The following is a 27,881-nucleotide window of genomic DNA, read 5'->3' on the forward strand; positions in this document are numbered from 1 at the left end:
GGTCCCCCATGGGACACTTGCTCCCTGAACTGCACTGTGTTGCACATGCACACAAAGAAAAGACAGGCAAAAGTCACTTTTGATTTTTTTTTCACTTTATTTTTAACATTGGCTTTTTTTCTCCTTTTTTTGCCCTTTTGACATTTTCCTCCCTGTGCTTTTATAGTTTGGCAGCTAAGCTGCTAAATAAACAAATACAATATATAGAATTTCTTTTTTTTTTTTTTTGTTGTTGAAAAATAATCCTCATGCAATATTGCACACTTTCTCTGTCTGGGGGTGGGGAAGGGATGGGAAGGGGATCAAGTTGGATCACGAGTGAGGTTTGGCTTTTATAGAAAATACTTTCCTTTATATACAGATATGTTCATGGAAGGGGGTGAAGGAACTGTTTCAATGGAGGAAGGTGGCGGTGAGACAACGGGTTACATGGCAAGGAATTTCATGGGGGCACCACTGTAAACGGTGAGCAGAGAGGCTGCTGGGAAGGGAGGAGTGCATGGCACGGGGTGCTGGGGATGTGCTTTGCAGTGGGGTGGATTGCATGGCATGGAATATTTGGGATGGGGATTTTTTCGGGGGGGGGGGGGGGGGAGAAGGAGCCAGGATTGGTGGCCAAACTGACATGATTTGCTTGTGGGGGGTGATGCATAGTGCCCTCATATTAAGGCAAGTATGCACACCTCCCCCTTTTATTTTGGAATGGTCCTTGCCCAATAGGCCCCTTGCTGTGTGGCATATGGGCTATCTGTGGCACTTAGAGAGAGGAAAGCTATGGTCTGTGCCCAGCCCCCACTGTCCTTTGAAGTCTGGGGTAGGGGGGTGGGGATCTGAAAGTCCCTAGACAGTAGCTTCCCCCACCCCCAACTTGGGCTCATAGAAGATGGGATTTTGGCTAAGCCAAGAATCTGGACCAGTTCTGCTGGGGAACTGGAGAAGGTGGGGTGGAGAACTAGGCTGCTGGCAGCAGGGCAGTGAGTAGGTCAAAGCCAGTCCTGCGCACCCCCCCCCCCCTTTTTTTTTGGTCATCCATAGATGTGTGAATCTATGAATGTAATTGTTTGGTCTCAGGGGATGCTGCCCCACTTCCCCTGCAGTGTGGCACCAACCTGGGATCCCCGCACCCATGGCCCAGACCATGGGGACACGCACAAGGAAGCCCTTTGAGGAAGAAACTAGGAATCTCCCCTCATGCCCCTTTTTGACACCTCAAAGAGGCTAGGGCCAAGTGCAGCACCAGCTCCCCCCGCCTCAAGGTACAGCTCTAAGGCTGCTGGAAAAGAAAAGCCATATCCCCTTTGATACCTCAAAGGAGATGGGGCCAGGACAGGAGGACACCAATCCCCACCCCACCCACAAAGTACAGCAGAGGCTGCTGGGAGTAGTGTAGTAAGCCCACCCCCTTTTTGGGCTCCATCGAGCTGGAGGGGGCAGAGCCAAGCAGGAACAGATCCCAGTGAGATGCCCCCCAGCATCCAGGGAGCCCCCTAATACCCAGTCCCCTAACACTGTATTCCCCCCACCCCTAACACTGCCACAGCACCCCCCAGCTGCCTTGCTCCCTACCTTACCCATCTTTTTTCTCAGCCCACCTTCACCCTCCTCTTCACCTCCCATGCCTAGCACCATCAAATCCCCACCTTGCCCCACTAACACCTACCAACAGCACCCCCAGCTTGGCTATTTTCCCTGCCTAGCCTGTGGCCATGCCCCAACAACAGAGATCCAAATTTGGCATGACATCAATCCTGCCAGATGCAAGCTCGGCTCTGGTGGGGATAGTTTTCACTGCCCCTTTACACCAACAAAGACCTCTTCCCCCCTTGCAACCCACAAGCAAAATGTTCATTACTGAGGAAGAAGTAAAGGGGTGGTGCCACCCACAGAGATGCTGGAGGGGGCACCCCTCTCACAAACATAGGACGAGAGGGGGCAGCATAGTGGACCTGGTGCTGGCTCCTGAAAGCTACAAACGATCAGCTTCACTTAAACAAAGAGCAGGAACAAAGGTAAAGAGCCACAGGATAAATAAGGGGGAGGGAAGGTCCAAGCAGCAGGTCTGGTTCTGTTGGGAGTCTCTGGCAGGGGTCCCCCCTCCACTACCCCGAGTGGAAGATTTTGGGAGTGTTTCTCAGGCTGAACAGGCCTCCTGGGTTGGGGGTTGATTTGACGTGGTCCTAGCCCACCATGTGGGTGGGTGGGTCTGTCCATCCGTCCGTCCGTATAGTTGCACTGCTGGGGTCAGGGTGTGCACACATGTGTATGGTCGCATTTTGGGGAAGTGCGGTTGCAGTATGGGTGTGTGTGTGTGGGTGTGTGGGCTGTGGCCCAGTCAGGAGGCAGGTGGTCACTTGGAGAGCTTGCTGATGACTCTGATCAGAGCTGCATTCTCATCCTTTAGGCGCTGGTTGTCGGCTTTCAAGTCCGAGAGAGCCTGGCAGTAGGAGCAGGGGCAATTATTCATGTGGACCAAAGGCCTGGGGTCACCCAGTGCAGGATTCTCACCCTTCCCCCCTGCAGATCAGAGTCCTCTTGCTCAGTACAGATCACAGCCCTGGGACCCTCACAGCTCAGTGGTCCCCTCCCCCTCTGACGAACTAAACAGACCTCAGACCCAAATAAGAAGCCCAGGACTCACCCAGCCTAGCATCACCCCCACACACATCAGGTTTATAGCACCATCTAACATCCCCCTGCAGATTACACCTGTAACCCAGCTCTCTAGCTCCCTACCCAACTGTAAACACACACACACACACTGCAACCCACCTGCCTTCAGACCTGTGCCCCACCCAGCCCAGAGCCCCCCAGGGGGAATTTACCTTGAGCTCCTCCTCCAGCTCAGCTGCCTTCCGCTCCAAGGCCCTGCGCTCCTGGAAGGTGGAAAAAGAGATCAGTATGGGTGGGTCAACACCCACTGGAAGGCAGAGGGAGTCTGAGGCATGTGGGAGGGAATGGGGGGTGGGGGGAATGTCTCAGCAAGGCAGAGCACCACAGAACTGCTATCCCCCACCCCCTGCCAGCCAAGCCTGGAGACACTTCCCAGCAGGGGTAGAGAGAGGACACGCTGGGACAGGGGCTTTCAGGATGCCTTCAGCAGGAGGACAGCAACTTACAAATCTTTCCAGCTCCAGCAGCGCCGGCCGCTCTGCAAATCGCTCCTGCCGCTGAAAGGGACAGGAAAGCACGTGGTACAAGGAGGAAAAGCCCCTGTCCATCGCTCACCCCTCCAACCACAGCTAGCTAGTCCCCCTGCCTTGAGGCCAGATAGGAGCTAGTAGCCCCTATCCCATTCCTCAGCTAGCCAGAGAAACCATGAGCAGCGAGACACCAGCACCCATCCCTGAAGGAGGGGCCACAGCTGGGCAATAGCTCCCATCCCTGTCTTGGGATGGGTACCACAGAGCAACCTGGAAGTCCTCTCCCCACCCAGCCCGACCTCCTGGCCAGAAACAGAGCAGAACAGAAACACCTGGCTCAGGCCAAAGATCAATCGTGCCCCAGACCAAAAATTCAGGGTTTAACTGAGCAAATACTGCCCCTGAGCAAGACTGGCATTGCTGTGGATGCAGTGTAACGCCAAGGAGTAGCCAGTAGGTGGAGCAGCAAGGTTCCCCGATACCCAATGTCCCCTTCTGCCAGGTCTGCCCTGCAGTGCACCCCATGCAGAGCTCCCTCTGATTCGTTCACCACAGCTGCCTCTTAGGCCCGGGGCTCAGGTCAGAGCTAGGATCCAAGTGAGACAGCCCTGAGGTGAAGGAGCTTTGTGATGGGATGCAGGGGAGAAAAGTGGAAAGCAGAACCCAGGCATCCTGGCAGCCTAGGCCCTGCTCTAACCCACCAGAGCCAGGAGAGAACCCAGGAGTCCTGGCTCCTGGCTCTAAATCACTGGAGATCATTCCTCTGCTACTCAGACTCTTGCCCTCTGCAGCCCTTCCAGAATACTTTCCAGCAAGGCATCTATTGGGCATAAGCTCTGCTAAGTGCAAAAGGCCCTTCACTCTAAGAGTGGGAGGGCCGCAGTGCTTGAGGGCCCAGGGCCCCTGCCCTAACCACCTGCCCCAATCACTCTGGCCCCCTTACCTGTGTCACCCTCTCCAGCTCCAGCTTGATCTGTGTCAGCTTCAGCTGCGTTTCCTGCAGCTGCTCCTTCAGCTTCTCGTTCTCCATCTGGAGGTCCTCATAGAGCTGCAGAGATGAGAGGTATCATGCTCAGCCGGGAAAGAACAGATGTCCCAGCTCCCAGGCTCCACCAAGCCATTAGAGCACATTCCTTGCTCAGATAAATGCACACACCCTGGCTCCCAGCCCATCCTTCTCTAACTCAGTGGTGCTTAACCTTTTGGCCCCATAGGGCAGATAAGTGGTCCAAGGGCCAGACACTACCCCCTCCCATGCCCTGTCCATGGGGAATGGTTTCTGAGGGCCTGGAACCACCCCCTCCTGGCTCCCTACCTTGGGATTGGGTCGTGGGACCTGGGGCTGTCCTGGTCTGGCTCTGTACACTGGGATTGGGCACCAGAACAAGTATGCAGCGCCCAGAGATCCAACAGCAGTGCCACCACTACTCTGCTGCCAAATTTTTGAATCCATGGGGAGCCCCACTGGCCAAAGGAGCACTGCACCACAAGCCAGATCTGGCCTGCGGGCCGGAGGTTGAGCAGCTCTGCTCTACCCGACAGACCCATATCCCCTCACACAACTGAGAATTAGAGCCCAGGTGCCCTGGGTTCCAACCACTGGAATAAAGATAAGAGCTGGCTCCTTCTCCCCCTGGACAATAGGGGACCCCAGTGCTGGGAGGGCGGGGAGCAGTAGTTCAGTGCCAGGCCTTTTACCTTCTTGTAGTCACGGTCAGGCTCCTCCCTGGAGCTGCCCATACTGTTGTGCCTAGTAGAGCTGTAGGGACCCGTCCGGTTTGGCAAGAGGCTATTCAAGTGATCGGATATGCTGCCAAGACAGGCAAACAGACATTACTGGGAAGTCCTAAGTCTCCTAACATCCCACACCACAATCTGGTCACCCGGTGCTATGATGCAGCTGCCTCTGGGGTGGGATACTTTGGGGGCTGGTTACACAGGGACCCCTCACATGGTGCCAAGATGCAGCTGCCTCTGGGGTGAGCTGTCCACAGTCTCAGTTTAAAGAGGGCTTCTATGCAGTGCTACAGCACTGGTGGAGCCCTTTGGCCCTGCAGCAGTCTCCAAGACTGGATCAGCCCTCCCCTGCTTAGCACAAATACAATGACCCCCATCCTGAGGCTAGTAGGGTGAGGAAGGTGGTTGGCAGCACAGCGAGGGCGAACCTACACGTCTCCCCCAGGTACCTGTATCCAGGAGCAACCTCACTGTTTGCCTCGGGCTCCTCGTTCTCATCGCCCTAGGGAGACACCATAATTTGGTGGGGGGAAGGCCCCAAAGAAGCACACACATCAGCTACACATTCCCTCCTCTGACAGGCTTCCTGAGCTGAGCCCCCCGCAGATGTGCTGTAGCTCCTCTGATTCCCCCACCCTGATATCTCCCCAGGCTCTGTACTGCCTTCCCATCCTTTCCCACCCTCTCTCTACTCCAGATCAGCCCCAACAACCCTTCTATCTTGTAGAGGGAGGAGGTGGAAGAGATGCACTCCCCTGCTGCCCCCCACTCACCTCACCACCCTGCACCATGCCCGTGGAGCGGCGCTCCCGCCGGCCTTTTCGGCGGTCACGGATAGCCAGGCGGTTCCGCAGCTCAGCCTCTGCCTCCGCGCCTGGCCCTGGCCCCTCAGGCTCCAGCCCTGTGACAACATTGTGGGGGGAAGTTAGTAAGAGGTGGCTGCTTTAACCTGGGGTAAGAGAACCTGGGATAAGAGTGGGGCACACACTAGGAACTCTCTCTCTGCTGGGCTCGTTTCACCCCAAAATGGGAGGGACAGATGAGCAGAACAAGTCACAAGGGGGTAAGTCATCACTTATAAAGAATCTTAAGGCTTATCAGTGCTGGGAGAGAACCCAGGAGTCCAAGCTCCCAGCCTCTCCCTGGTCTAAACCACAAGCCTTGCTACCCAACCCCCACAGAGCTGGGATAGAACCTGGGTGTCCTGGCTCCCAGCCCACTGCTCCATACCAGAATGGGTTTTCCTTGCAGTGCTGCCATCTGCTGGGCAAACCTAGCACTGCTCGGCACTGAGAATTTCTTGGCTGGGCAGTGACTGGAGCTCGCTGCTCTCCAGCCCGAGGCAGCATCTGCCCACATCCTAGCCTGGACCCTTAGCAGGGGAGATCCTTTCCTCCTCCTACAGTCTTTCTTGCTGCCAGGAGACCCCAGTGGACTGTTCTGTGGGGAGGAAGGGTAGCACTTACCTTTCTTTGCCTGAGAGTTGACCATGATGGGATTCACAGTATAGACCGAGGAGCCCTCCAAGGCAGGAAAGCGGGAGCGCCGGGTGGAGTCCTGCAGGTAAGCAGCCAGCATAGAGTCATAGAGTCGGGCTGGAATGGACCTCCAGAGGTCACATCTAGTCCAATCCCCTGCCTGAGGCAGGATCATCCCTATCCAAACCATCCTGCACTAATCTCTGTAAAACTGTCAACATTAACACAACATGAGACATCGCACCTGAACCTGCCACATGTAAATCAGGGGGACCACAGCAGCTGAAGTCCTGCTGCTGTAAGAGGTTATTAATATATGATCAACAGATCTCAGGTAAAGGCCATGCCGTGGCTACAGAGGAAGACAATTCTTCCCACCCCCTTAATCTACACCAATTTGACTAGGGGGGTAAAATTCCTTCCTGACCTCAATATGGCAATCAGTCTGACCCCAAGCAGGAGGGCAAGATCCTCTAGCCAGGGACCTCCAGGTTTAAGTCCCAGAAGAAACCTTGGCACAGGCCAGTCCCAATCCCCAGCCTTAGCCGCAGTCAACACCCAATACCTCCGAAGAAGGCTTAAAAAAAAAAAACAACAAAAAACACAAACCCTGACATGTAGGCAAAAGGCCCGGGGGGGGGGGGGGGGGGCGCGCGCGGGGGATTCCCTCCCAGCCCCACACAGCAACCCACAAAGCCCAGAAGCCTGGCAAATACCCACAGCAGAACACAGAGCTACATCCAGATCATCCCTGACCAATGCCTGTCAAAGCTTTTCTTGAAGCCCTCCAGTGATGGAGAGTGCACGGCTTCCCTAGGCAGTCTGTTCCACTGCCTCACAGCTCTAACAATGAAAAAGGTTTTCGTGATATCCGATCTAAACCTATTTTATTGCAACTTCAAGACATTGGTCTGTGTCCTACTCTCAGCAAGAGAAAAGAGGTGCTCTCCCCCCTCTTCTTAATGGCAACCCTTCAAGTATTTGAAGACTGCTATCATGTCAGGCCTCCTAAGTGCCTTTTCTGCAAGCTGAACATGCCAACATGCCCAGCAATGCCCTGAGAACCCCCTCCTGGGGAACACCTTCTGAATCTTGAAGATGGGGTGACCACTGGTTCAGCCCCACTTGGCCTGGTATCCCCACCTCCTCCCCACTCCCGATTAGCCTCATTTAACCCCAGCATCCTGCTCTCTCCCTGAATACCTATGAACCCCCCACTCACCGCAGTCTCCAGAGGCTGCTCCCCTTCTCCCCGGTCCCGCTTCTCATCTTCCCTGATTCGCTGCTCTGAGACCTTATTGTCCACGGCTCGGCCAATGGTCTTCTCTGCTTCCTTCAGGTCAGTGAGAGTAACACCCTGGAAAGCAGGGAGGAGGGTTGGGGGAAGCTGGTCAAGGCAGAGCAAACAGTGCTCCTACTATAACCTGGAAAAGGGGTGGATGGCAGCTGGGGTGCAACTGTTGAGGTGACACCCCAAACCACAGAATAGTGTCACTGAGCTGATACAGTCAGTAGCAGGTAGGAAAAGAACTCAGAAGTCCAGACTCCCAGCCCTCCCTGGAGCTCTAACCCACTAGACCCTTCAAAAGCTAGGAAAGAACTCTTGGTGAGAGGGCAGCAGGACAGGTCCTATGAGGAGAGACTGTGGGACCTGACCCTGTTCAGCCTCAGCAAGAGGCGGCTGAGGGGGGACCTGGTGGCTGCCTACAACCTCATCACAGGAGATCAACAGCAAATAGGTAGAGCCCTTTTCTTCCCAGCACCACCTGGGGTGATGAGGAACAATGGTAATAAGCTGATGGAGAATAGGTTTAGGTTAGAGATCAGAAGGCAATATTTTACAGTTAGGGTGGCCAAAATCTGGAACCAACTTCCCAGGGAAGTGGTCCTCGCCCCTACCTTGGGCAAATTCAAGAGGAGGTTGGATGATCACCTGTCTGGGGTCTTGTGAACCCAGGATTCATTCCTGCCTGAGGCAGGGGGTCAGGCTAGATGATCTGTTCAGGTCCCTCCTGACCCTAGCTACTATGAAACTATAAGCTGTCCTACCTCCCAGCCCCACCTCTAACCACCAGCCCCTCCCAGCCCCACCTCTAACCCCTCTCCCCCCCCCAACTCCATGTACCTGAGTGGACCGTCGGGACTGCCTCATGAGCCGTGACCTGGCTTTGCGCTGGGACTCGGACTCCTCGTCCCGCACAGGGGTCTGGTAGGACCTGGGGAAGGAGGGCAGGTTAACAGGGCGAGTATAGGCAGGGGTTCATAAGGGGCTATTTACCTGGCACCATGATGCAGCCACCTCTGGGGTGGAACGCAGGAGCTACAGGAACCTCAAGCCTGGTGCTGAGATGCAGTCAGCTCTGGGGTGGGGGCAAGGGTCTAACAATCAACAGCAATGAAACATCGTTGCAGGAGCTATTTTCCAACCAAGACCAACAGCACCATCCTGTTGTGACCCAGATATGCATCTCCTCCCAAAGCTGGAAAAAGAATCCAGGAGTCCTGCCCATACTCTGTGAATCAGACACAGGTGTTCCAGGATCCTCAGATCCCTATGGCGGCAGCCACCAAAGCTGGATCCCTGCTGCCCCCTTACCGTCGGCGGTCCCGGGGGTCTGTGCTGGAGCTGCTGATGCTGGAAGGGGGAGGCTGGGGAGGGGCAGAGCCCCCATCAATCTTCATCTGCAAGCCACCCTCTGAGCTCCTGAAGTAGCAATACAGAGAGAGCCATTAAGATACCAATCCAGGGGGTGTGATCTTGCTGCATAACCATCCTTGCTGAACCCCACTCCTTTCCCAGAACTGGGATCAGAGGCAATGTGTAGGAAGTGCACGCAGGTGCATCTGCACCCGCTGTGTAGCAATGCACCCCCTGCAAAAAGATGCCGCCGATCACTGCTTGCCACCCAGTCACCGACACTGCCAGCCGCATCTGTGGGCCGTCCACAATTGCTGCTGGCCACTACGCCTGCAGGTGGTCACCGACCCCTGGTCAGCACCCCCCAATGCCAACAATGCTGGCAGCGTCTGCAGGAGCTCCCAGCTTACCACTGCCGCCAGTGCAGCTGTGTGCCCCCAGCCGCTGGAGGCACACACCGTTCATGCCTAGGATAGAACCTAGGCATCCTGGCTCCCAGACCCCTCTACTCCCAGACCCCATAAGACCCCAACTCCCCCACCCAATTGGGGGATGAGATCCAGGCATCCTGCCCACACTTGACCACTGTGACTGCAGTCAGGGGCACAGGGGGACACTCACGTTCTGTGGGGCTCTGACTCGGGAAGGGCAAAGATCCGGCGGGTGGGGGTTGGTGGGACCCGAGCAAGGCGAGGCTCCTTGTTCTGAAAAAGAAGCAAGAGACGGACCTGTGAATGAATTTGCCCTTGCTGGCCCAGGCAGGGCTACAACTGGCTCTGACCAAGAGAGGGGGTTACTCAAGACAGCTGGATACATGAGGGGGCAAGGCTTGTTTTTGCTGCAGCAAATAGGGTGGGGGGCCAATTATAGTGGCCATGGGGGGCAGTCAAGAGAGAGATGAAGTGTTTTCCAAGTGGGAAAGAACACAAGCATTCTGGCTCTCAACCCCCACCCCCACCTCTTAACAATTAGTCCCCACTGATCTCCCACACCCAGGGCTAGAACCCAAGAGTCCTGGGCTAAAACACAGAGGTTCAATAGCAAAGAAACATTAATTAGAAAGGAACTGGTAAGAGCAAGGGGAAAAGTTAAAGTAAAAAGTGTGATCCACTGGGATCTTAAGTGATCCCCCACAAAATCTTGGGGGCAGGAAGGGGTTCTAGCTAAGCAGCTAACCCTGGCTGAGAGCATCAGTGTCCCTCAAGCCTCCCAGAATACACTAGGGCTACCTTCACATGGGCTAATAAAGTTCAGGTAGGAAAAGGCCACTCCCCCTATGGGCGGAGTCTCCTACCAGGTCACCTGATGCACTCCCTTCCTCCTGACTGGCTACCTCTGCGGCTATGCTCGACTTTTTGGCTAACCCTGGACCAACCAGATTCCTGTTCCACTTCTGCAGGAGCTCCCAGATGTCCTGTGGCTGAGGGTGAGGGAAAGCAGGAGAAGTTAGTGAAAAAGGAGGAGAAAGAAGAGAGACACAGGTAAGGCAGTTGCATACACCAACACACACGCTTTGCATGGTGGGAAAATTTTCACTTCCCACAATCCTCTCTGCTGAGAGAACAGGCAATATTGCTTGCACACATGCTTTGCATTATGGGAAAAATCTTTACCTCCCAGAACTCTGTGCTAAGACATAATAGGCAGCAGTTGGGCATACACTTTGCATTATAGGAAAATTGCATTATGGAAAGTCTTCACCTCCCCATATCCTCCCTGCTGAGGTATAATAGATGATATTGGCTGGGTATGTGCTTTGCAGTATGGAAAAAAAAACTTTACCTTCCTGCTGAACTACAATAGGCATCAGTTTGACACACACTTTGCCTTATGGGAAAATTGCTTTGCACTATGGAAAGTCTTCACTTCCCATATTCCTCTCTGCCAAGGTGTAACAGGCAATACTGGCTGGGCAGACTCTTTGTACTATGGAAAAAGTCTTCACCTCCCATAATCCTCCCTGCTGAGGCATAACAATCACAGGAGAAATCTTTACCTCCCATAATCCTCTTTGCTGAGATGCAAAGGGAAAGGCTAAGTGGGCACAGACCCTGCCTCGTAGGGGAAAGCCCATTCCCAGAATCCTTTGTGGCAGGCCCACAAGCCAGGCCCTGCCCATACTGATGGAGGCAGCCCCACATGGCCAGTGTTTTGCAGTGGTTTCAGTCTGCTGCTGGGGTCCCAAATGCAGGAGACTGCTACATGTGGACAGCTGGAGGCACCACACCACCCCCCCCTTACCCCCCATGCCTGTAAAGGAGCTGGGTGCCAGGCTTTGCTCCTCCCTCCCCTTCCTTCCCTTCTCACCTTCTCATCTGTGTCCAGCCGGGGACTAGATGCTGAGCGCTTGATCCTGCCCTCCTTCGGGGAAGCCTCCTCCAGCTGGGCATCCTGCAGGACCCCAAAGCTGCCAGTCTTGCGGAGCCCTGCCCTCCAGGCAGGTGCGGGCACCTTCTCAGGCTCCGCAACATGGCTGGGCCCTCCAGAAAACTGTGGGGAAGTGGCAGGTGGGGGTGGGAGACAAAAATACAGAGGAGAGGAGTCGGGAAGGGGGAGGAGGAAAAGGGAGCGGAGTCAGGATGGGTGAAGGGAACTGACCCCCAAGGGGGAAGGATCCAAAGGGGATCAGAAGGCTGTCAAACACCACGCAGGTGGCAGCCAACCTGTGTGGCCCCAACTCCATTGCCACCTCAGGACCCTCCACTGACAATCCCCATGTACCTTTGCACCAATCCCATGTGCCCCTGGCCCTCACCCCTCCCAGTCCCCCATGGCACCCCACCCACATTTCCCACCTCTTGAACCCCGCCCCCCCTACCATCTTGCTCTTCCACCCCCTCACCTTCAACCAGTTGCCAATAAAACCTAGATATACCCCTCTCCAAGATCCCATCCCCATTCTCCCCCCCCCCCACAACCCCAGGACATGGAAGCAACCGCCACTCGGCTCCACCCCCGGCCCCTTGCCGTGCAGCAGCCTCTGATGCCCATGAGCCATACTAAGGGGCAAGGAAGAGGATCATGGGCAGGGCAGGGATGCAAGAAGAGTTAACAGCCCTTTTCCCCCACCCCACAGAGCTTTGGGGTCTGGACGTTATTAAACAAGGTGCGGGACAGGGACTGGTTGAAAGGAATTGGATGGGGTAGGGGTAAGGGGGGAAAAAAATCACCAAGTGGGGTTTGTCTTGGTTTTAGGACCCCCCACCCTGCCATCCCACATACAACCACAGCTGCTGAGAGTTGTCCTATGTAGAGTTTAGATCCTGGATTACCGCAGGATGGTTTGGCTAGGGCTCATCCTGCCTCAGACAGGGGGCTGGACTAGATGCCCTCTGGAGGTCCTATCCAGCCCTGCTTCTCTTTGATTGTATGACACAGGGGAGCCTCACTCAGCTCTGTCATTATCATGTAAAGCATTACTCCTGCCCAAGAAACCCAACATCTCACAAGGGGGGTGGATGGAGGGAGTGAATGACTGGGGAATGCTTAAAGGCCTCCAGAGCCAGCCTCAGTGAATCTGGAGCAAGGACAGCCAGCTCCCTGCTCCCCATCCCCTCAGGGGGTCTGTCCAGCTTTCAGCGTCTCTGCTGAGTCCCGTCACTTAGACTATAATTGGAGAGAACCCCTAAGGAACTGCCTTGAGTTCAGGTAAGAAGCAAAGTCACTTAGCAAGTGATCACCCCAAGAGGAAGATATTTTTTCTACACCCCACCCCCACCACCAGGCCCACCCTCCTACCCTAGCAAGCAGCTGGGAGCCAGTGCCAGTGAGGAAGGGAAAAATAGTTCTATCATATCTCCTGCAGGATCCACATACTACTGAAAGGGATAATCTATTTGAAGTGCTACTCCCACCCCAAATCCCATGAGAAGGGAGTGACAGCAGCCTCAGCCTATAAGACAGGACAGAACGTGGGAAGGGGCCATCAGAGCCAAGGATGCTATTTGCAGTGCTGATGGCTGGAACAGTATCACAGTACACTGAACAGAGGCAGAAAACCCAAGCAATTTATCTTATGACCCCTGTTCCCCTCAAGAGTAGGGGAAATCTGTGACCAGAACCAGTAGGCCGCTGGAGGGGCTGTCTGGGTCAGGCACGAAGCCCCCAACCCAAGCAGAGGGAATGTGTGTGTGTTCACAGTAGAGGACATGTGTTCCAAGGCATAGGACTGTTGGGAGCTGGGACGGGGGAGATGCTATCCCCCCAAGATCTCACAAAATAAGGACAGAGAATGGCCCAGCCTGACACTGCTGGGTAAAAAGGTGCCCTTGGCTTTCAGATGCAGCTAAGATGAGCTGTCAGCAAGGCAGGGGGCTCTGACCCCGCAGGCAGCAGGCAAGGCTGAGGCAGAGGTTATGAGAATGACCGGGTTCTGGCAATGGGTCATTCCAAGCTTGGGGCACATTAGAGCAGGGGGATAGGGTCTGAACAGCCAACAGTTCCAGCATTGAAGGCCCGTGCACCAGGGCACCCAGCACCACCAGGCTCCCAGCTGGCTCAGCACAGCACCAAGCATAAGAGGGCTTCAAATCAGCAGCCACAATGCAGATGGAGTGGCATGCAGGAGGTGGAGAGCGAAGAGGGGAAGGGAGAAGAGCTGAGAGGCAGGTCTACCCACCACAGAGCTCCTGTGAGTCACCAGCTCTCCTCTCCCTGCAGCTGGGAGAGAACCAAGGAGTCCCAATTCCCCATCCTCTTTCCCCCACTCAAACATAACCAATGTCCTCCCCTTTCCTCCTCCTCCATCTTCTAGAAGGTCCCCAGGAATAGATGAAGACTGTTAGGAGCATCTGGAGCCAAGCCAGAAGTTTGGGCTGGTGATGGGCAAAGTACTAAGCTACCCGCAGCCCTGCTATTGCCCCTCACTCCCAACCCACAGCCCCTTGCTGACATAGCCCCAGCCCTGCCAGTTTTTCAACCCTGACTTGCAGCTTCCTTGCTCCCCTAGACTTGAGGTTCCCCCCCATTTCCCAGAGCCCTGCTAGCACCCTTCACTCCTGACCAAGCTGAGAGAGCAGGCTGAATCTAGCCAGCTCATCCTGCAGGATTCCAAACCCAGTGGCCTCTGCAGAGCTGACTCTACCATAGGCAAGATGATGAAACTAGGAAAGGTCTGGGTGGAGGGACTCCCAATAAGCCATGCATGGAAGGCAGGGCTCACCGCAGCTTTTTGACCCCCCTGTGCTACCAGGATGATGCCTGTTTTGCGCAGCCTCTGTCGCCACAAGGTTGGCCCCAGGGGGTCACAGTTGGGAGAGATGAATGCCAGTGCAGACTGAGAGGGGTGAGGGGCACAGAATGGCATGGGAGGGTGAGGTGGGGTAGGGAGGGAGGGAGGGAGGGAGGGGAAGCCATCCAAGCAGCAAAAGGACCAAATTGGGGGTGAAGGGGTTAAAAAGAAGAACAGAAAGAATCTGGATGCAGCCATGTTACACACAGGCAGGGGTGAGAGTGCAGGGGGTGCAGCGAGCTCAAATCATGGCCGACAGAGGCAAGGGTCCCAGTCTGGCTCTGCCTCCCCTGGCTTGGCAACCTTCAGCCCCATCCCCTAGCCTCATGTTTAGCCCAGTTTTAGGGTTCAGGAGAGAGTTTCTGGTCCAGGAAGAGGGTGTGCTGGGCTCTGGGAGCAAAGTGCCCCCTTCAACCAGCTCTGCCCCGTCTCTCAGGGGTGTGGCTGGCTAGTCCTTGGAGAAATGGGTAAAACATGCAGAGACAGCTGTACTGGAGGGGAGGCAGGCCATGATATCACTGGTAGGAGGTAGCTGTGGTGCCGTCAGTATCAGCACAGCATAGAATAGGCCTTGTCTCCATCAGTGTGCTAGACTGGGGATAGAACCCAGGAATCCTGGCTCCCACCTCCCCCTGGAAACCCAAATCCTTCCCCAGAGCTAGAACAGAACTCCTGATGTCCTGAATAGGTGGATATATCATTCTAAATCTATCCAGTTCAAAGCTCTTCCTCCACAGCATCCATTTCTGCCACTGTCAGAGACAGATCTATTTGTTGTGCCATGGTTTGGTGAGCATAAACCCACCATGAAAGTGTTGAGCCTGCCTTAGAGAGGCTGTTGAGGACACGACAACTGTTTCTGAGAGACAACAAATGTGAAAACAGGAACAGAAGTGCAGGTCAAAGGTTAATAACAAGTGCTCCAACTGTCAAGGACAGGATACTGGGCTAGATGGATCATTGGTCTGACCCAGTAAGTTCTGCTGTTATCAGAAAGTCCCCACTACCCTCCCAGGACTGGGAGAGAACCCAGGAGTCCTTGCTCCTGCCCCCACCTCCACATTCCCCCAGACCACGCTGTTAACTATGACTGAAGATGTAACCCAGAAGGACTGCCCTAAGCACTACTCTACAGAGGAGACAGCGCCTTCATGGTAAGGCTCCATGCCTCGAACCCACTATATCCTACTTGGGAAGCAGGCGCGTCTCTGAAAAGGATGTAGGCAGGAAACAAGAGAAGCCCAGAGCTGCCTTCACAAGCCCCAGAACTCTCCCCAGCCCCAGCCCTATCCAGCCCAGAGAAAAGATGGATGCCTCCTGCCTACACACACCACCAGCTGAGAGGTGGCTTACCTTCTGCCCAGATATGGTGGAGGCAATGGGAGGAATGGTGACCCCATTCAAGGTGCTCTTCTCCTGCGAGGGTGCTGCCTTCTTCACCTCTGCAGCGGGGAGACAGAAGCTGAGTTCATATGAGCTCAAGCCCACAGGTTCTTCACTGCCCACTCACCTGGCCAACCCCCATGTGCCCCAACCTAGTATCCTGCCCCCTACCACTGGACTTGTCAGGCTCTTCCCCTTCAGAGGCAGAGCCGCTCTCCTCATCCCCAACAGAGATGGGGCCCAGGGTCTTGCGCTCCTTGGACTGGTCCTGGACTGAGATCTTCTCTCGGCTGCTCATGCGACAGACGGAGCTCCTGGGGGAGAGGGAAGGAGATTAGCAGAGGTGTGTGGAGGGAGCTGGCTTCCTCAGGTCATCCACCCACTTTGGGACTACCACTGGGCCACAGATGACGGAATGGGGGGAAATAGCCAGGCTGTACCACTAGGGGGCACCAAAGAGCTGCCAATTGTTACGTAGTCTCACCCCCACCCTAAACCTTGTCCATGCCCCACTCTCAACCCACAGCCCCTTGCCAGCCCAGTCCATCCCCACCTCCCCAGCTCTTCCCACTCCCAACCTACAGTCCCTCTGCTACAGACAGCTCTGTCAGTGCCCCTTGTTCATGAGTCAATGTCCCTTTCCAGGACTGGCAGATGAAGAAGTTGGCCCACAGTGTTAAAGCAACAACTCGGCTGAGCCAGGATGCCTGGGTTCCATCACCAATTCTGGGAAGGGAGTGGGGTCTGGCAGGTTGGAGATGTGGAGGCTGGGAACCAGGATGCCTGGGTTCCATCCTGGCTCAGGGAGAGGAGTGGTGCCTAGCAAGTGGCTTTTGCACCAAACCTTCTATCTCTGCAGCGGCTGGTTCCTCAGATCACAGTTAGGAGGTGTTGCCTAAAAGCTCTGAGACTTCCTCCGCTGTGCATTCCCAAGCCCTCCCTTCTTCCCCTACTCGCTCCCTACATACAGCCAGTCCCCCACTCACCTCCTGTGCTTGCTGGTGTAGGCTGGCTGCTGCTCCACACTGGTGTCAATCACTGCTTGCTTCAGGTTGGCTTCCTTCTTGCTGCGCAGCTGTGGAAGGGAAACAAGCTCTTACTGGGCCTGTGCACTCCCCACCTCCCCCTTGGCAGCCCCAGATTAGGGAGAATACTGGGAAGGCAGCTGGGAGCCACCAGACAGCACAAGATCCTCCTGACAGGACAACATATGTAGAGGAAGAGGGCAGAGTTGGAACCACTTTGCATGGCAAAGATGGGTGGTAGAAGATAGGCCCTGACTCCACAAAGCCTGGAGAACAGACCTCGTCATGGCCAAGGGCAGTGTGGGGCAAGCAGACCCCCCACAGTCCTGCACACTGCCTGTCCTAGTGATGCAATATAGGGCAGCCTGGCATCATCCCTGGGCTTAGGGGGGAAAGGGGGAGGCTATGAGGCATGGGGAGGGGCAGAGATCAACAGGATGTGAGGAGGTGGGTTCAGGGGCAGGGAACAGTGACAAGGGGCAGGACACAGGCACTCACATCCTCCTGCTTCTTCTGCAGCTCCTCCAGCAGGCCGAGTGTGTATTCATCAGCCAAGTCAAATGGCCGCTGACCCTGGAAGGGGCAGGGGCTAAGAAAGGCTGCCCTCCCCCTCCCTCCCCCCCCCCCCCCCCCCCGCTAACTACCATGGGCACCAGCCCTGCCACTTCCTTTCCCAAGGAGGAGGTAAAGATCACCCAGGCTGGGCCTTCTCCATTGTGGGTCAGCAGCTGCCACCCCCAATCAGCTCCTCTCACCCTCATATGCCTGCCCTGGGGCCCTCCCTCCCAGCTAAGTTCTACCACCCCCACCCCCAGGATGCAGCTGTGAGACTGCTCACCACATTGTTGAGAGTGTTCATATCACAGAGGTGCTCAGCCAGCAGGCGACAGGCCTCTTCCACTCCCCAGTGCGCGGCAGCATGCAGGGGCGTCCAGCCATCCTTGTCCTGCACATTGGGGTCATAACCAGCCTGCAGAAGCAGCCTGCATGGACAGGGAGGGGAGGGGAGGGGAGGGGAGGAAGAGAGTCAGGACTCTTGGGTTTTAGTTCAGCTCTAGGACAGGAGCAGAGGCTGATGGGTTAGAGCAAGGCAGGCTTGGGAACCAGAATGCCTGAGATCTATTCCAGCTCTGGGAAGGGAGTGGGATCTGGTTGAGCAGGAAGCCAGGATTCCTGGGTTCTAGTCCAGCTCTGAGTAGGGAGCAGGGACAAAAAAAAGCCAGGACTCCTAGGTTCCATTACTAGTGTGGCTAAGAAATAGGGATGACAGAGAGATGGCATCTGCCCTAAAACCCACTACCTGAGAGCAGAACTGGGGCTGCCAAGGCTGGACAAAGTCTTGAGATTAACTCTTTGCATTAGGGGTAGGAGAAGCCACCCTAGGCAAGCAGGAAAGAAAGAGACACTTCCACACCAGGGTTGGCAATGGGAATGGGGCAGGTTCTGACCCTGCTTCTCCAGGAGAGGCTCAGACTTGAGAGGCTGGGAGGCAAGGGAGCAGAGTACAAAGCCCACAGGCCTGGGTGTGGGGAATGCCATCTCCACAGATCCCAGGAGCCTCCGAGGCAGCTGGCTGTCCCAGCACTCCCCCATGGGAACAGAGGAGCAGGGCCTGGGACAGGCATCTCCTGACTACCCTGGTGCTCAAAGGCACAGGGCTGATTTCATGACAAGGACTCATGTCCCAAGAGCCCAGATGCCCCAATACTGTGTGAAGCTGATGGAATAGAGCTGTCTGGAACTGGGGCCCTCCCCTCCCCACTCCACGAGCACCAGCTTGGATATTCTCCAAGCAGGACCCTGGCTGGCTCAGTATCCCTCTCTCACCTCATGACCTCAATGTAGCCCTTGGCTGCTGCCACATGCAGGGCACTGGCACCCGTCTTGGGGTGCCGGGTGTCATCGATCTTGCCAGCATTCAGCCACTGGCGTGTGTCCTGCAGCATGATCTCCTCCTCCTCCCGCTTGGCAGCCTCCACGTCCACCCCTGCAATGGCAGCGGTGACATCAAGGTGAGCCAGGCACTACAGGCCCTGCCCCTTGTTGCCCTGCCCCTGCTGCCCCCCGGTCACCTCGCTTGGCAATCTCAGCACTCAGCATGGCCTCCATGCCATCGTCCTCAGCAATGTCCAGAGGCACATCCCCATCACTGTTCACCGCTGCAATGTTGGCACCATGGTCCAAGAGGTACCTGGGGAGAGGAGTGGGCTACACCAAGGCTGGACTCATGAGCCAGTCCAACCCAACATCCCTGCTCCCTCCCAAAATCCCTCCCATGGGCCAGTCCAACCAAGCATCCCTACTCCCACCCCACCATCCCAGACCCATGAGTCAGACTAGCCTAGCATCCCTCCCTTCCCCCACAACCCAGATCCATGGATTAGTCCAGCCCGATCACTCCCCATCCCCTCAAACTAGACCCAAGATCCAAACAAGCCCAGTGTATTTCCTTACCTCCATTTATTAGCCCAATGTACCTAACTCCTCTCCCTTCCATGCAGAACAGAGCCATTAGCCCATCCCAACCTTGACTCTGAATAGCATCCCCCACCCTGACAATCCCATTTCTCTGCACACCTTTCCAACCTTCCTCCCACAACAACCAGGCTGTAGGGCAGGCTCTGGGCTGAGCCTTGACACAAGGATTGGCAAAGGGGACTAGAGAACACAAGCCCCTAAACCCAGGAGCTGCAGAAGGGGAAGGAGCCCAAGATGGGCAGGGAGGGAAGTGATTGAAATGGCTGGCTGGTGGGCAGGGGGACATGGGATGACATGCAGAGGAGGGTGTCAAGGCACCCTAAAACTGCAGGAGAGAACCAGGGTGGGATTAGGAAGAGAAACTATTTATGCCTGGGAGATACTCCCATCCTCTGAGGCAGGGGGGGCTTTCCTACCCCTATCTGAGAGGTGGGGATGATCAGATGGGGGTGGGGTAGGGCAGCACACTTTTGGAGAGCTGATGAGGGGGGTGTGGCAGGGTTCCCAGCCAGGAAGCAGGCAGGTCTGCAAAGCCCCTTGAGGGAGGGAGATGGGGGATTAGACACCATGAGCCCCAGGAGGATTAGCACTAGGGGGATTATGGGGCTAATGGCAGCAGGGATTACGGGGGCTGCAAAGCAGAGCTGATGACGTAAGAAGGAGCACAGAGGACAGTCACACTGAGCCCCACCCCTGCTCTGTAGTGCACCCCTGGCATGGCCCCAATGCAGGAGTCTCTTAAATGCAACGCCACCACCTCAGTAACCCCGATCACAGCAGTGGGGCCTGCACCTCTGCCCCTTGCCCAGTCAGACAAGTCCCCCTTGCCTGGCACCTGGGCCCAGCCTCACTTGCTGTGGCAGGGGACAAACACTAAGCTGGAAGAGCCCTGGCTCTGCCATGAAGGAAAGGGCGCAGGCCTCAGGCTGGAGGCCCACTAATGCAAGCCCTGCTTCCATGCCCATATGAGCCCAGCCCCCATCACTCACTGGGCAATCTCCTTGTAGCTGCAGGAAGCAGCGACGTGCAGGGGGGTCCAGCCCTCATTGTCAGCCTGGTTCACATTGGCACCGTTCTCCACCAGGAATTGCACCACCTCCATGTTCTCATCAATGCAGGCCTAAGGGGTGGGGGAAAAGGGGAAAGAAGAGAGCCATGGGGGATGGTCAGGGAGGCAGTGACTGGCCCCCCCGATTCACCTGGAGAATGCAGCTCAACCCCTAGAGCCCCTTATTTTCCCAGATTGGAAGTAGAACCCATGCGTCCTGGCTCCCAGCGCCCCCCACCCCCCGCCCTGTGCTGTGGCAGAACCCAGGTGCTCCAAGTGTTGCTGGCATTGCTGCATGAATCAGCAGGGTCAGAGGTGAGTGAACAGCTTCCCCCTACTTGTGCAACAGGCAAGGAGACCCAGGGAATGGGGGTTGGGGGAGAGGGACAAGCCCCCATGCAGCCTGTACCAAGCCAGCAACTCCCCTCCCCTCCCCTCCACCACCACCACTCTGCCCTCCCTGCACTTGCTGTTAAAAATAACCCAAGCTTGGAATGCAGCAGGACTTTTGCCTTTCCCATAACAGCTGGTTCCAAGAAAGTTGCTATGACAGTGCAGATCTCCTGAGCTGCATCCTCATACAAAGATCCACACAGCAAGCCTGGGGCCCCAGAAATGCCCCCCCTACAACAGGTGTCCTGGCTTCCACCCCACATACTCTAGTCCAATAGACCCCATTCCCCTCTTAGAGCTAGGAGAAAATCCAGGAATCCTGGCCCTAGGGCACTGCTCTACCCCAAACCCCACTGCCCTCCTAGAACAGGGACAGAACAGACATGTCCTGCCTTCCAGTCTCCCACTTCTAATGCACTAAACCCTGCTCAGTTCTGTGGGGCATAGAACCCAGGTGTCCTGAACTTCAGTACTTTACATGACCTTCTGCATCCCTGCCTGGCCCAGGGTTCGTGGGACTGGCCAAGGCTGGGAAGCAACAGGTTGGGAATAGGGCCTCCAGCCCTCTGGGACAGGGAAAGGGAACATGAGATCTGGCATCAGCACCAGCTCCCAAGGTGCAACCACAAATAAATAGCAAAGGGGGGGGGGGGGGGGGCAGAAGAGGGCACAAAATGGTGCTTGTCCACTGCAGCCAGGACTAGATGCAGCAGTCTGGGAGGGAGGGGCATCAGAAGGGGTGAGGGGGAGTCCAGGGCTGGGCTGGTAGGAGCCTGTAGGGTGGGAGTTAGGTGGGGGAAACTGGTAGAGCTGGAAGGGGGAAGGCAGCTGTGGGTTAGGAGTGAAGAGCAGTGGCAGGCTGGGTTTTGTGCAGGGAAACACAGGTCAGGAATGAAAGGTACTGGCAAGGCTGTGCAGGGATCTCACTGAATAACAAATGTGCCCTCAATTTCAATTTCAGACCCTCCAAGACAGTGTCTGGAATAATGGGAGGCTCCCAACACCAAGGAGACCAGAGCCTGACCCCCACAACCCCGCCTCACGTTCCCAGGTTCCTGCCACAGGGGCACTGAATTGGTGCTCCACAGGGTCAGACCTACTGCAGGAGAGAACCAGGGTGGGATTAGGAAGAGAAGCTACTTATGCCTGGAAGATGCTCCCATCCTCTGAGGCAGGGGGGCTTTCCCCCGCCCCCAAACCTAGCTGGGCTGTGCAACTACCACCATGGAAGCCCCTTGCCTATGTTGAGGACACTGAGAACCAAGCAGTGAGTTCCCCTATCCCAGCTTTAGAGGAAGGGGAGCCAGGGAGAACCCAGCAGGGAAAAAGCTGAGTTGAGGATGAAGCCAGGAGCAACTGAGAAGCCACAGAGAGGAGACTCCAGGATGGCCTGGGCAGCTCTCAGCTGGTGCACACACTGTTCACACTCATCCCTGCTGGGCTGGAAAGCAAGGGGAGGGGGGGCTGATGCTTGGGGCCTGGCATTGTACTGGCCCCAAAAAGAGCAGATAGGAGAATCAGAGACCAAATCAACAGCACTTGAATCATTTCAGTTTGTTTGCAAGGATGCAGTAAACTGGGCCCTGGGGGACATGAATTGGTAGAAAAATGGGGCCATGCCCCTTCAGGTCTGGGCTCCCCCAGAAAGCCCAAGGAGCCTTGGGGGCCTCCCAGACCCACACCCAACCACCACAGGGAAAGGATTAACAGCAATCCCAGCATTCACTGTTAGAGGGCATCCCTGAAACCTGGGGTCAGGGGCACATGCAACCAAAAGCCACAGGAACAAGATGGAATGTATGTTGATGGATGCAGCACACCCCACATAACAGAGGGATGCTGGAACCCCAGGTTCACACTAAGGAGTGTGCAAGTCCTGACATTTCTTCCTGGGAATAGAGGAAGGCGGAGGTATCCCAGAATTCTCTCTCCCAGGGCACATGCCCCAGGGAGTACAGGGCAGGTAGGATTGGTAGGGTCACAGAGCTCCTGGGTAGTCCACCAGAGACCCCCCCCCCCACCCCCCAATTCACCTGCTTCACACCCTCACTTAGCCCCCAAAAGCCTCCTCCTGCCACTCCGAAATCAACTCAGACTCTCTCCCCACCCTCAGGCCACCCCTGTCTCCCCCCCTGCGAGGGTCGTTCGGGCTGGTTTGGGGGTGTGCCCTTGGCAAAGCAAATTGGGACTGAGCTGGGCAGCTTCCTGAGTGGTGGGAGGGGGAGTGAAAGACGCCTGCTCTTTCCCTGCCATGGGGCTGGATAGGAGCTGGTGTCCCCTTGAAGAAAAAGGCTCCATGCTTCAGCCATCTCCAAACTAGAGCCTGGCTCATTGTCTCCCAGCTCCTCAGAAGCTGATGCTGGGAGGAGATGGGGGTGGAGGGAGGCTGGGGTCCAGGGAAGAAAGCCAAGGCTGTGAAGGGAATGAAGTCATGGAAAGTTGGGGGGGAAGTGTTGAGAGCTGGATTCTCTGATGAGAATCCCAGAGAAGGGCCTGGAGACAGCTTTGGCCTTGAGTAAACTCTACGACATTCCCTGGCTCGGCCAAGGGAAAGGCAGCAGGAGGGAAGAGCAGAGGAACCGAGGCAGCCCGGCCCCCGCCTCACAGTCCCAGGCTCCTGCCATAGGGGCACTGAATTGGTGCCCCACAGGGTCAGACCTACAGGGAAACAGGGGGCTGTGGGGTGGGAGTGAGGGGTACCAGGAGAGCTGGTGGGATGGGGGCTGTGAGCAAGAGGCACCTGGAAAGCTGTGGGGGCAGGGGGCTGTGTGTGGGAAGTGAGGGGATACCCAGGCCAGGCTCAGTGTGGTCCGTTTATTGCTAGCTCTCCATGGCCGGGGGGGCTGGCACCAGAACACACCAGACAGTAAAGCTCAGAGCTGCCAGGCACTCCCACCCCCCAGCAGCCTGAGAATCCATCCCCCGGGGTCAGGCCAGACAAGGGACAACAGAGGTACACAGGGGAAGATGGTGACCTGAGCCTTGGGGGTGTCCCCATAGCAGGTACAAGACAGGGACAACTTCCCTCCCTCACACCCACCCACCACAGACCAAGACCTGACCACCTCATTATGCAGCAGCAAATGAGCATGAGACGGGACTGAGCTGGAGCCAGCTGACGCTGGCACTCCCCCCCTCCACTGCTTGACACAAGAGGAGCTGTCCCACTCCCTAACCCCCTGAGTAAGCCTGCCCCCAGCCCTGAGGTCAGACTGGGGTCAGTGCCCAGAAGAGAAGAAAGTCCCTGCCACAAGCTGCCCCTAACAGGCCATGCTAGGCATGTAACTGATGGGTTCTGGTTTCCAACAAATTTCCCTTGCATGGGGGAGGCTGGCAGCCAGGACACCTGGGTTCTATCCCCGCTCTGGAAGAGGAATGCATCCAGTTCCATGAGCTGCCTACCCTGACTCTGGACTCCTCTCTGCTTTCAGAGCTGGGCTTTGAACCCAGGCATCCTGATCCTCTCAGTAGGCAGACCTGCTGGCTGGTTTCCACCCCTGCTGCTCTGATCCCCCAGTCCCACCTGGGTGGACTCTGGCAAACAGAAACAAAGGCTGCCCTAGCGATGTGGGGAATTGAGCAGCACGGACCCTGGGGGAGCTGATGCCCCTTGGCAGGGTGCAGGGCTGGGCATGCCCATACAGAGCATAATGGCTCCAGCTGCCTTGATGTAGCAGCACTGTCTGAGCTGGAGGCCTTTCCCTCCTCCCTGCCCCCACCATACTGTTTCCTTTGCCAGAAGCCTCAGCGCCAGGACTCCCTCCCCAGATCTGCTGCCACTTAGTTACCCCCCTCAGCCCTCCTTGCCCACCCTCCATCTGCACCTGCCCCTGGCACCCAGTTCCCCTTCCTTATTCCCACCCCACCACCCACAGCACACACCCTCTTCTGTAACTACCCCTCCTTCCAAGTGCCCCACTCCTGCTCCACGCCCCCCCAGCTCCTGAGGATACTTCCCCTCCAGCATCTGGCACTCCCCATCCCTGCCTCTGGTCCCCAACTGCCTAACCTTAGCCTCTTCACCCCCTTGCTCCTGACCCTACCAGCATGACAAGCCCCTGCCAAGCCCTACCCCCTTGCTTCCCAGATGCACCCTTCCCATGGGGGCTCTTTCTACCCTCCACCCCTCCCCCAAGGTTCCCCTCTGCCTAGATACAATTGGCACCCCCCGAACTGGAGGGATTAGAGGACAAGAGACAACCAGGGCTTCCGCTTGCCAAGGAGCAGCAGTCAGGTGTTCCCTCCCACTGCCCCAACACCCCTGACCCCAACAACTCCCTCCTCCTATGCTTCCCACCCCTCAACTGGCTACCCCTTCCTCCTCACTCCCTGCCCCAACAGCTCCCTACAACTACTCATCCCCCTCCCCTCAGGGCTTGAGCTTGGCAGTGGGGTGCCACCATTCACAACAGCAGTCACTTGCTCCCCACCCCCAACAACCTCAAGGACCCCTTCTGCAACCACCCCTCCTCCTCCTATACCCCAGTACTGTCCCTCTAGCCCTCAGCTCCCCCCAAACCCTTCTTTTCCTACCACCCCCCCCACCCAAAACTGCCCGTTCCTCCTCCCTCTGTTGCCCCTCACCTCCTCCCTCCCCAGCAGCTATCCCAATCCCCTCTCCAGGGCCTGAGCTCACCAGAGGGGATCCCACTTCTAAAAGCACCAAACACTTGTTCCCCCATGCTACCCCCAACCCCAAGGACTCCCCCCAGCAACTACCCCACCCACCTTCCCATAGCTTGAGCTCACCAGAGGGGATCCCACTGCTAACAGCAGCAGCCACTTTGCCCCCACACTACCCCCTCTTCCTACCCCAACTGCTCTCAGCTCCCCTAATAACTGTAACCTCTTCCTACCCCAAGGGGCCTTCCTTCAACCCCCAGCAATGGCCTCTTCCTCCTAGCCCCAGTACTGCCCCCCCCCCGATCACCCTTCTGCCCCAACAGCTCCTTCTTCCTCCCCTAGCACCTTCCTCCTCCTCCCCCAGGCAGCTACCCCACTGCCCTCCCCAGGCCTTGATTTCACAGAGAAAATCCTAGTGCTGACACCGCCAGTTACTTCCACCCCCTCCTGCCTCCAACACCCCTTACCCTGACCCCAAGGACCCCTCCTCCTACCCCCACTCTCCCACGCTCACCTAGTAACTGTGTCCTCTTCCTAACCTCCCAGCAATGACCCCCACATGGCTTGACCTCACCAGGAAGATCCCACTGCTCACACCATCAGCTTCTCCCACCCCAGTGTCCCCAGATCCTCTAGTAACTACCCCCTCCTCCCACCCTACCCACCAGCAATGACCCCAACCCCCAAAGCAACGACCTCCTCCCCCTCCTGCTGCTCCTGGCCCTTCTTCCTTCCCCAGCCTCAACCACCACACCCCACTCAGCAACTACTCCACCCCCTCCCCAGAGCTGGCCCTCACCATGGGGATCCCACTACTCACACCACCACCAGCTTGCCCCCACCCCCTGCCTCCAGCATCCCCCCTGCCCCCAGCTCCTCTAGGAACTGCCCCCACCCCCAGCAATGGCCCCCCTCCCCAGGCCTTCCTCTCCCTGCAGGGCAGAAATCCCACAGTCCCCCACCCATTCACTGCCTCCAATGCTCCCATCTCCAACCCTACTTACTCCAGCCCCTAGGACCTGCCCCTGCCCTCCAGCAACGACCCCACCACCCTCCCTAGGCGTTCCTCTCCCTGGGAGGCAGCAATCCCACTGCCCCCCGCCCGCGCACCTGGTGCAGGGCGCTGATGCCGTCGGCGTTGGTGCCGTCGATGAGCCCGGGCCCGGGGCCGTCGGGCTGGGGCTCGGCCCCCCCCCGTAGCATGGCGGCCGCCTCGGCCAGCTCCCCCGCGGCGCAGGCGGCCAGGAACTCGGCGGCGCGCTCGAAGCGGACGGCGCGGGCGCGGGGCGGGCGCGGGGGGCCGGCCGGCGCCGCCGCCTCCCACTGCCGCAGCTGCTCGCGCCGCCGGGCCTGGGCCGCGGCTGCCGCCTCGGCCGCCATCGCCCCCCGGCCCCCGCCCGGCTTCCTGCCTCGGCAGCCAGCGGGGGCGCCGGAAGCGGGGGGCGGGGCGCCATGGAAACGAGCGGGCCCGCCCCCGGCGCGGGGCAGGCCGGGAAAAGCAGCCGTGGGGCATGCCGGGAGGCACGGGGCGTCACGGGAAAGTGAGTCCCTGCCCGGGCATGCTAGAAGAGCCGGGGAGGAAGGAGTGCGTCATGGGGACAGGAGTCCTTGTCCCCTATTGCACAAAGCCGCCGTCGCGGGGCATGCTGGGAGAGGAGATGTGAGCCACTAGTGGTGTGAGAATGGGATCCCCGTGGGGAGGGCCAGCTCTGGGGAGGAGGTGGAGTAGTTGCTGGGCGTGGTGTGGGGGTTGAGGCTGGGGAAGGAAGAAGCGCCAGGAGCAGCAGGAGGGGTCCCTCCAGAGCGCCCCGCCCGGGGGGCAGGACTGTGTTCAGGTTCTGGGAGCAGAGGTCTGGGCTCTGCCGATGGGACTGCATTTCCCAGGGCCCTCCGCGGAGCCGCGTTTCCCGTTCGCCGCGGAAAAACGAGGGTTTTTGCTCTGTCAAGGAGGAAACGGTGGGGGGGCGCGGCAGGGCAGGGGGTTGGGGTTAGGGTTAGCGTGGCGGGGCAGCCGGGAGATGCTGCTCAGGGGGGGCCGCGCCGCTCGGGAGCCCGAGCCCGGGCTGCCATGTCACAGGCGTCCCCTCCCTCGTACCGCCCGCAAGAATTGGAGCGGCCGCAGCTGCAGCGCTCCGGCGCGGTCAGGACGGGGGCGACAGGGGCTGTGAGTCGGGAGGGAGGGGCATTGGTAGAGCCCGGGGGGATGGGAGGATTGCCCCCCGCCCCCCAGCAATCAGACCCCCCTCCCCAGTTGCCCTATGTTTGGACCTGGAAATATGGTAACCATAGTTATGAATTCCTCCTTCGCAGTGCATCATGGGAAAGGGAGTCCCCTTCTCTTCCTTTCTCGTCTCTTCCCACCTGCTGCAGGGCATCATGGGCAGTGCAGTTTCCCCCTCCTCCCTATCCCTGTAATGCTGAGGCAGGGGGAGATGGGGTGTGACGCAGTGTATCTTGGGAAATTGAGTCCCTTGCCTAGGTACCGAGCATCATTGGCGTGGGGAGTCACTCGTGCAATGTACGAAACAGTCCCTCCCCCCTCATCCATCCACTGCAGGGTGTGGTGGGACTTGCCCAGAGCATCATGAGAGACTGAGCGGGTGTGAGTCACAGCAGTACACCATGGGAAAGGGAGTCCCTTCTTGCCCACTGCTGTGGGGCATTATGGGAAATGGAATCCCTTTACCCCACACCTGTTGGGGCATCAC

General features: G+C 57.2%; 1 protein-coding gene across 2 annotated transcripts; it reads right to left on the reverse strand.

Moving 5' to 3' along the window:
* Positions 1 to 73: 73 nt before the first annotated feature.
* On the reverse strand, positions 74 to 26,568 carry PPP1R12C (protein phosphatase 1 regulatory subunit 12C). Of its 2 annotated transcripts, XM_059728118.1 has the most exons (23): positions 26,284 to 26,568; positions 20,099 to 20,229; positions 18,704 to 18,822; positions 18,459 to 18,618; positions 17,470 to 17,614; positions 17,130 to 17,204; positions 16,593 to 16,681; positions 15,778 to 15,920; positions 15,577 to 15,665; positions 11,301 to 11,483; positions 10,288 to 10,413; positions 9,615 to 9,697; positions 8,952 to 9,059; positions 8,481 to 8,571; positions 7,578 to 7,712; positions 6,344 to 6,434; positions 5,651 to 5,778; positions 5,327 to 5,379; positions 4,839 to 4,950; positions 4,084 to 4,188; positions 3,117 to 3,167; positions 2,823 to 2,873; positions 74 to 2,434 (listed from the first exon to the last, which is right to left on the reverse strand). In XM_059728118.1, exons 1-23 carry the CDS (start codon positions 26,551 to 26,553, stop codon positions 2,348 to 2,350), a joined length of 2,625 nt encoding a protein of 874 aa, XP_059584101.1. In that variant the 5' UTR covers positions 26,554 to 26,568; the 3' UTR covers positions 74 to 2,347. The 2 variants fall into 2 exon arrangements, with proteins under 2 accessions (XP_059584101.1, XP_059584102.1); XM_059728119.1 differs by lacking the exon at positions 10,288 to 10,413.
* Between the last annotated feature and the right edge of the window lie 1,313 nt (positions 26,569 to 27,881).

The sequence above is a fragment of the Alligator mississippiensis genome, chromosome 5 (assembly GCF_030867095.1).
Source record: "Alligator mississippiensis isolate rAllMis1 chromosome 5, rAllMis1, whole genome shotgun sequence".
Lineage (NCBI taxonomy): Eukaryota > Metazoa > Chordata > Crocodylia > Alligatoridae > Alligator > Alligator mississippiensis.

Excerpts from the sequence above, each read along its gene's own strand:
- PPP1R12C (XM_059728118.1), bottom strand. The coding sequence starts at position 26,553 with ATGGCGGCCGAGGCGGCAGCCGCGGCCCAGGCCCGGCGGCGCGAGCAG. Across the intron at positions 18,823-20,098 it reads AGCTACAAGGAGATTGCCCA|GTACCTCTTGGACCATGGTG; the intron begins GTGAGTGATGGG and ends TCCTCTCCCCAG. Across the intron at positions 17,615-18,458 it reads GGCTACATTGAGGTCATGAG|GCTGCTTCTGCAGGCTGGTT; the intron begins GTGAGAGAGGGA and ends CTGTCCATGCAG.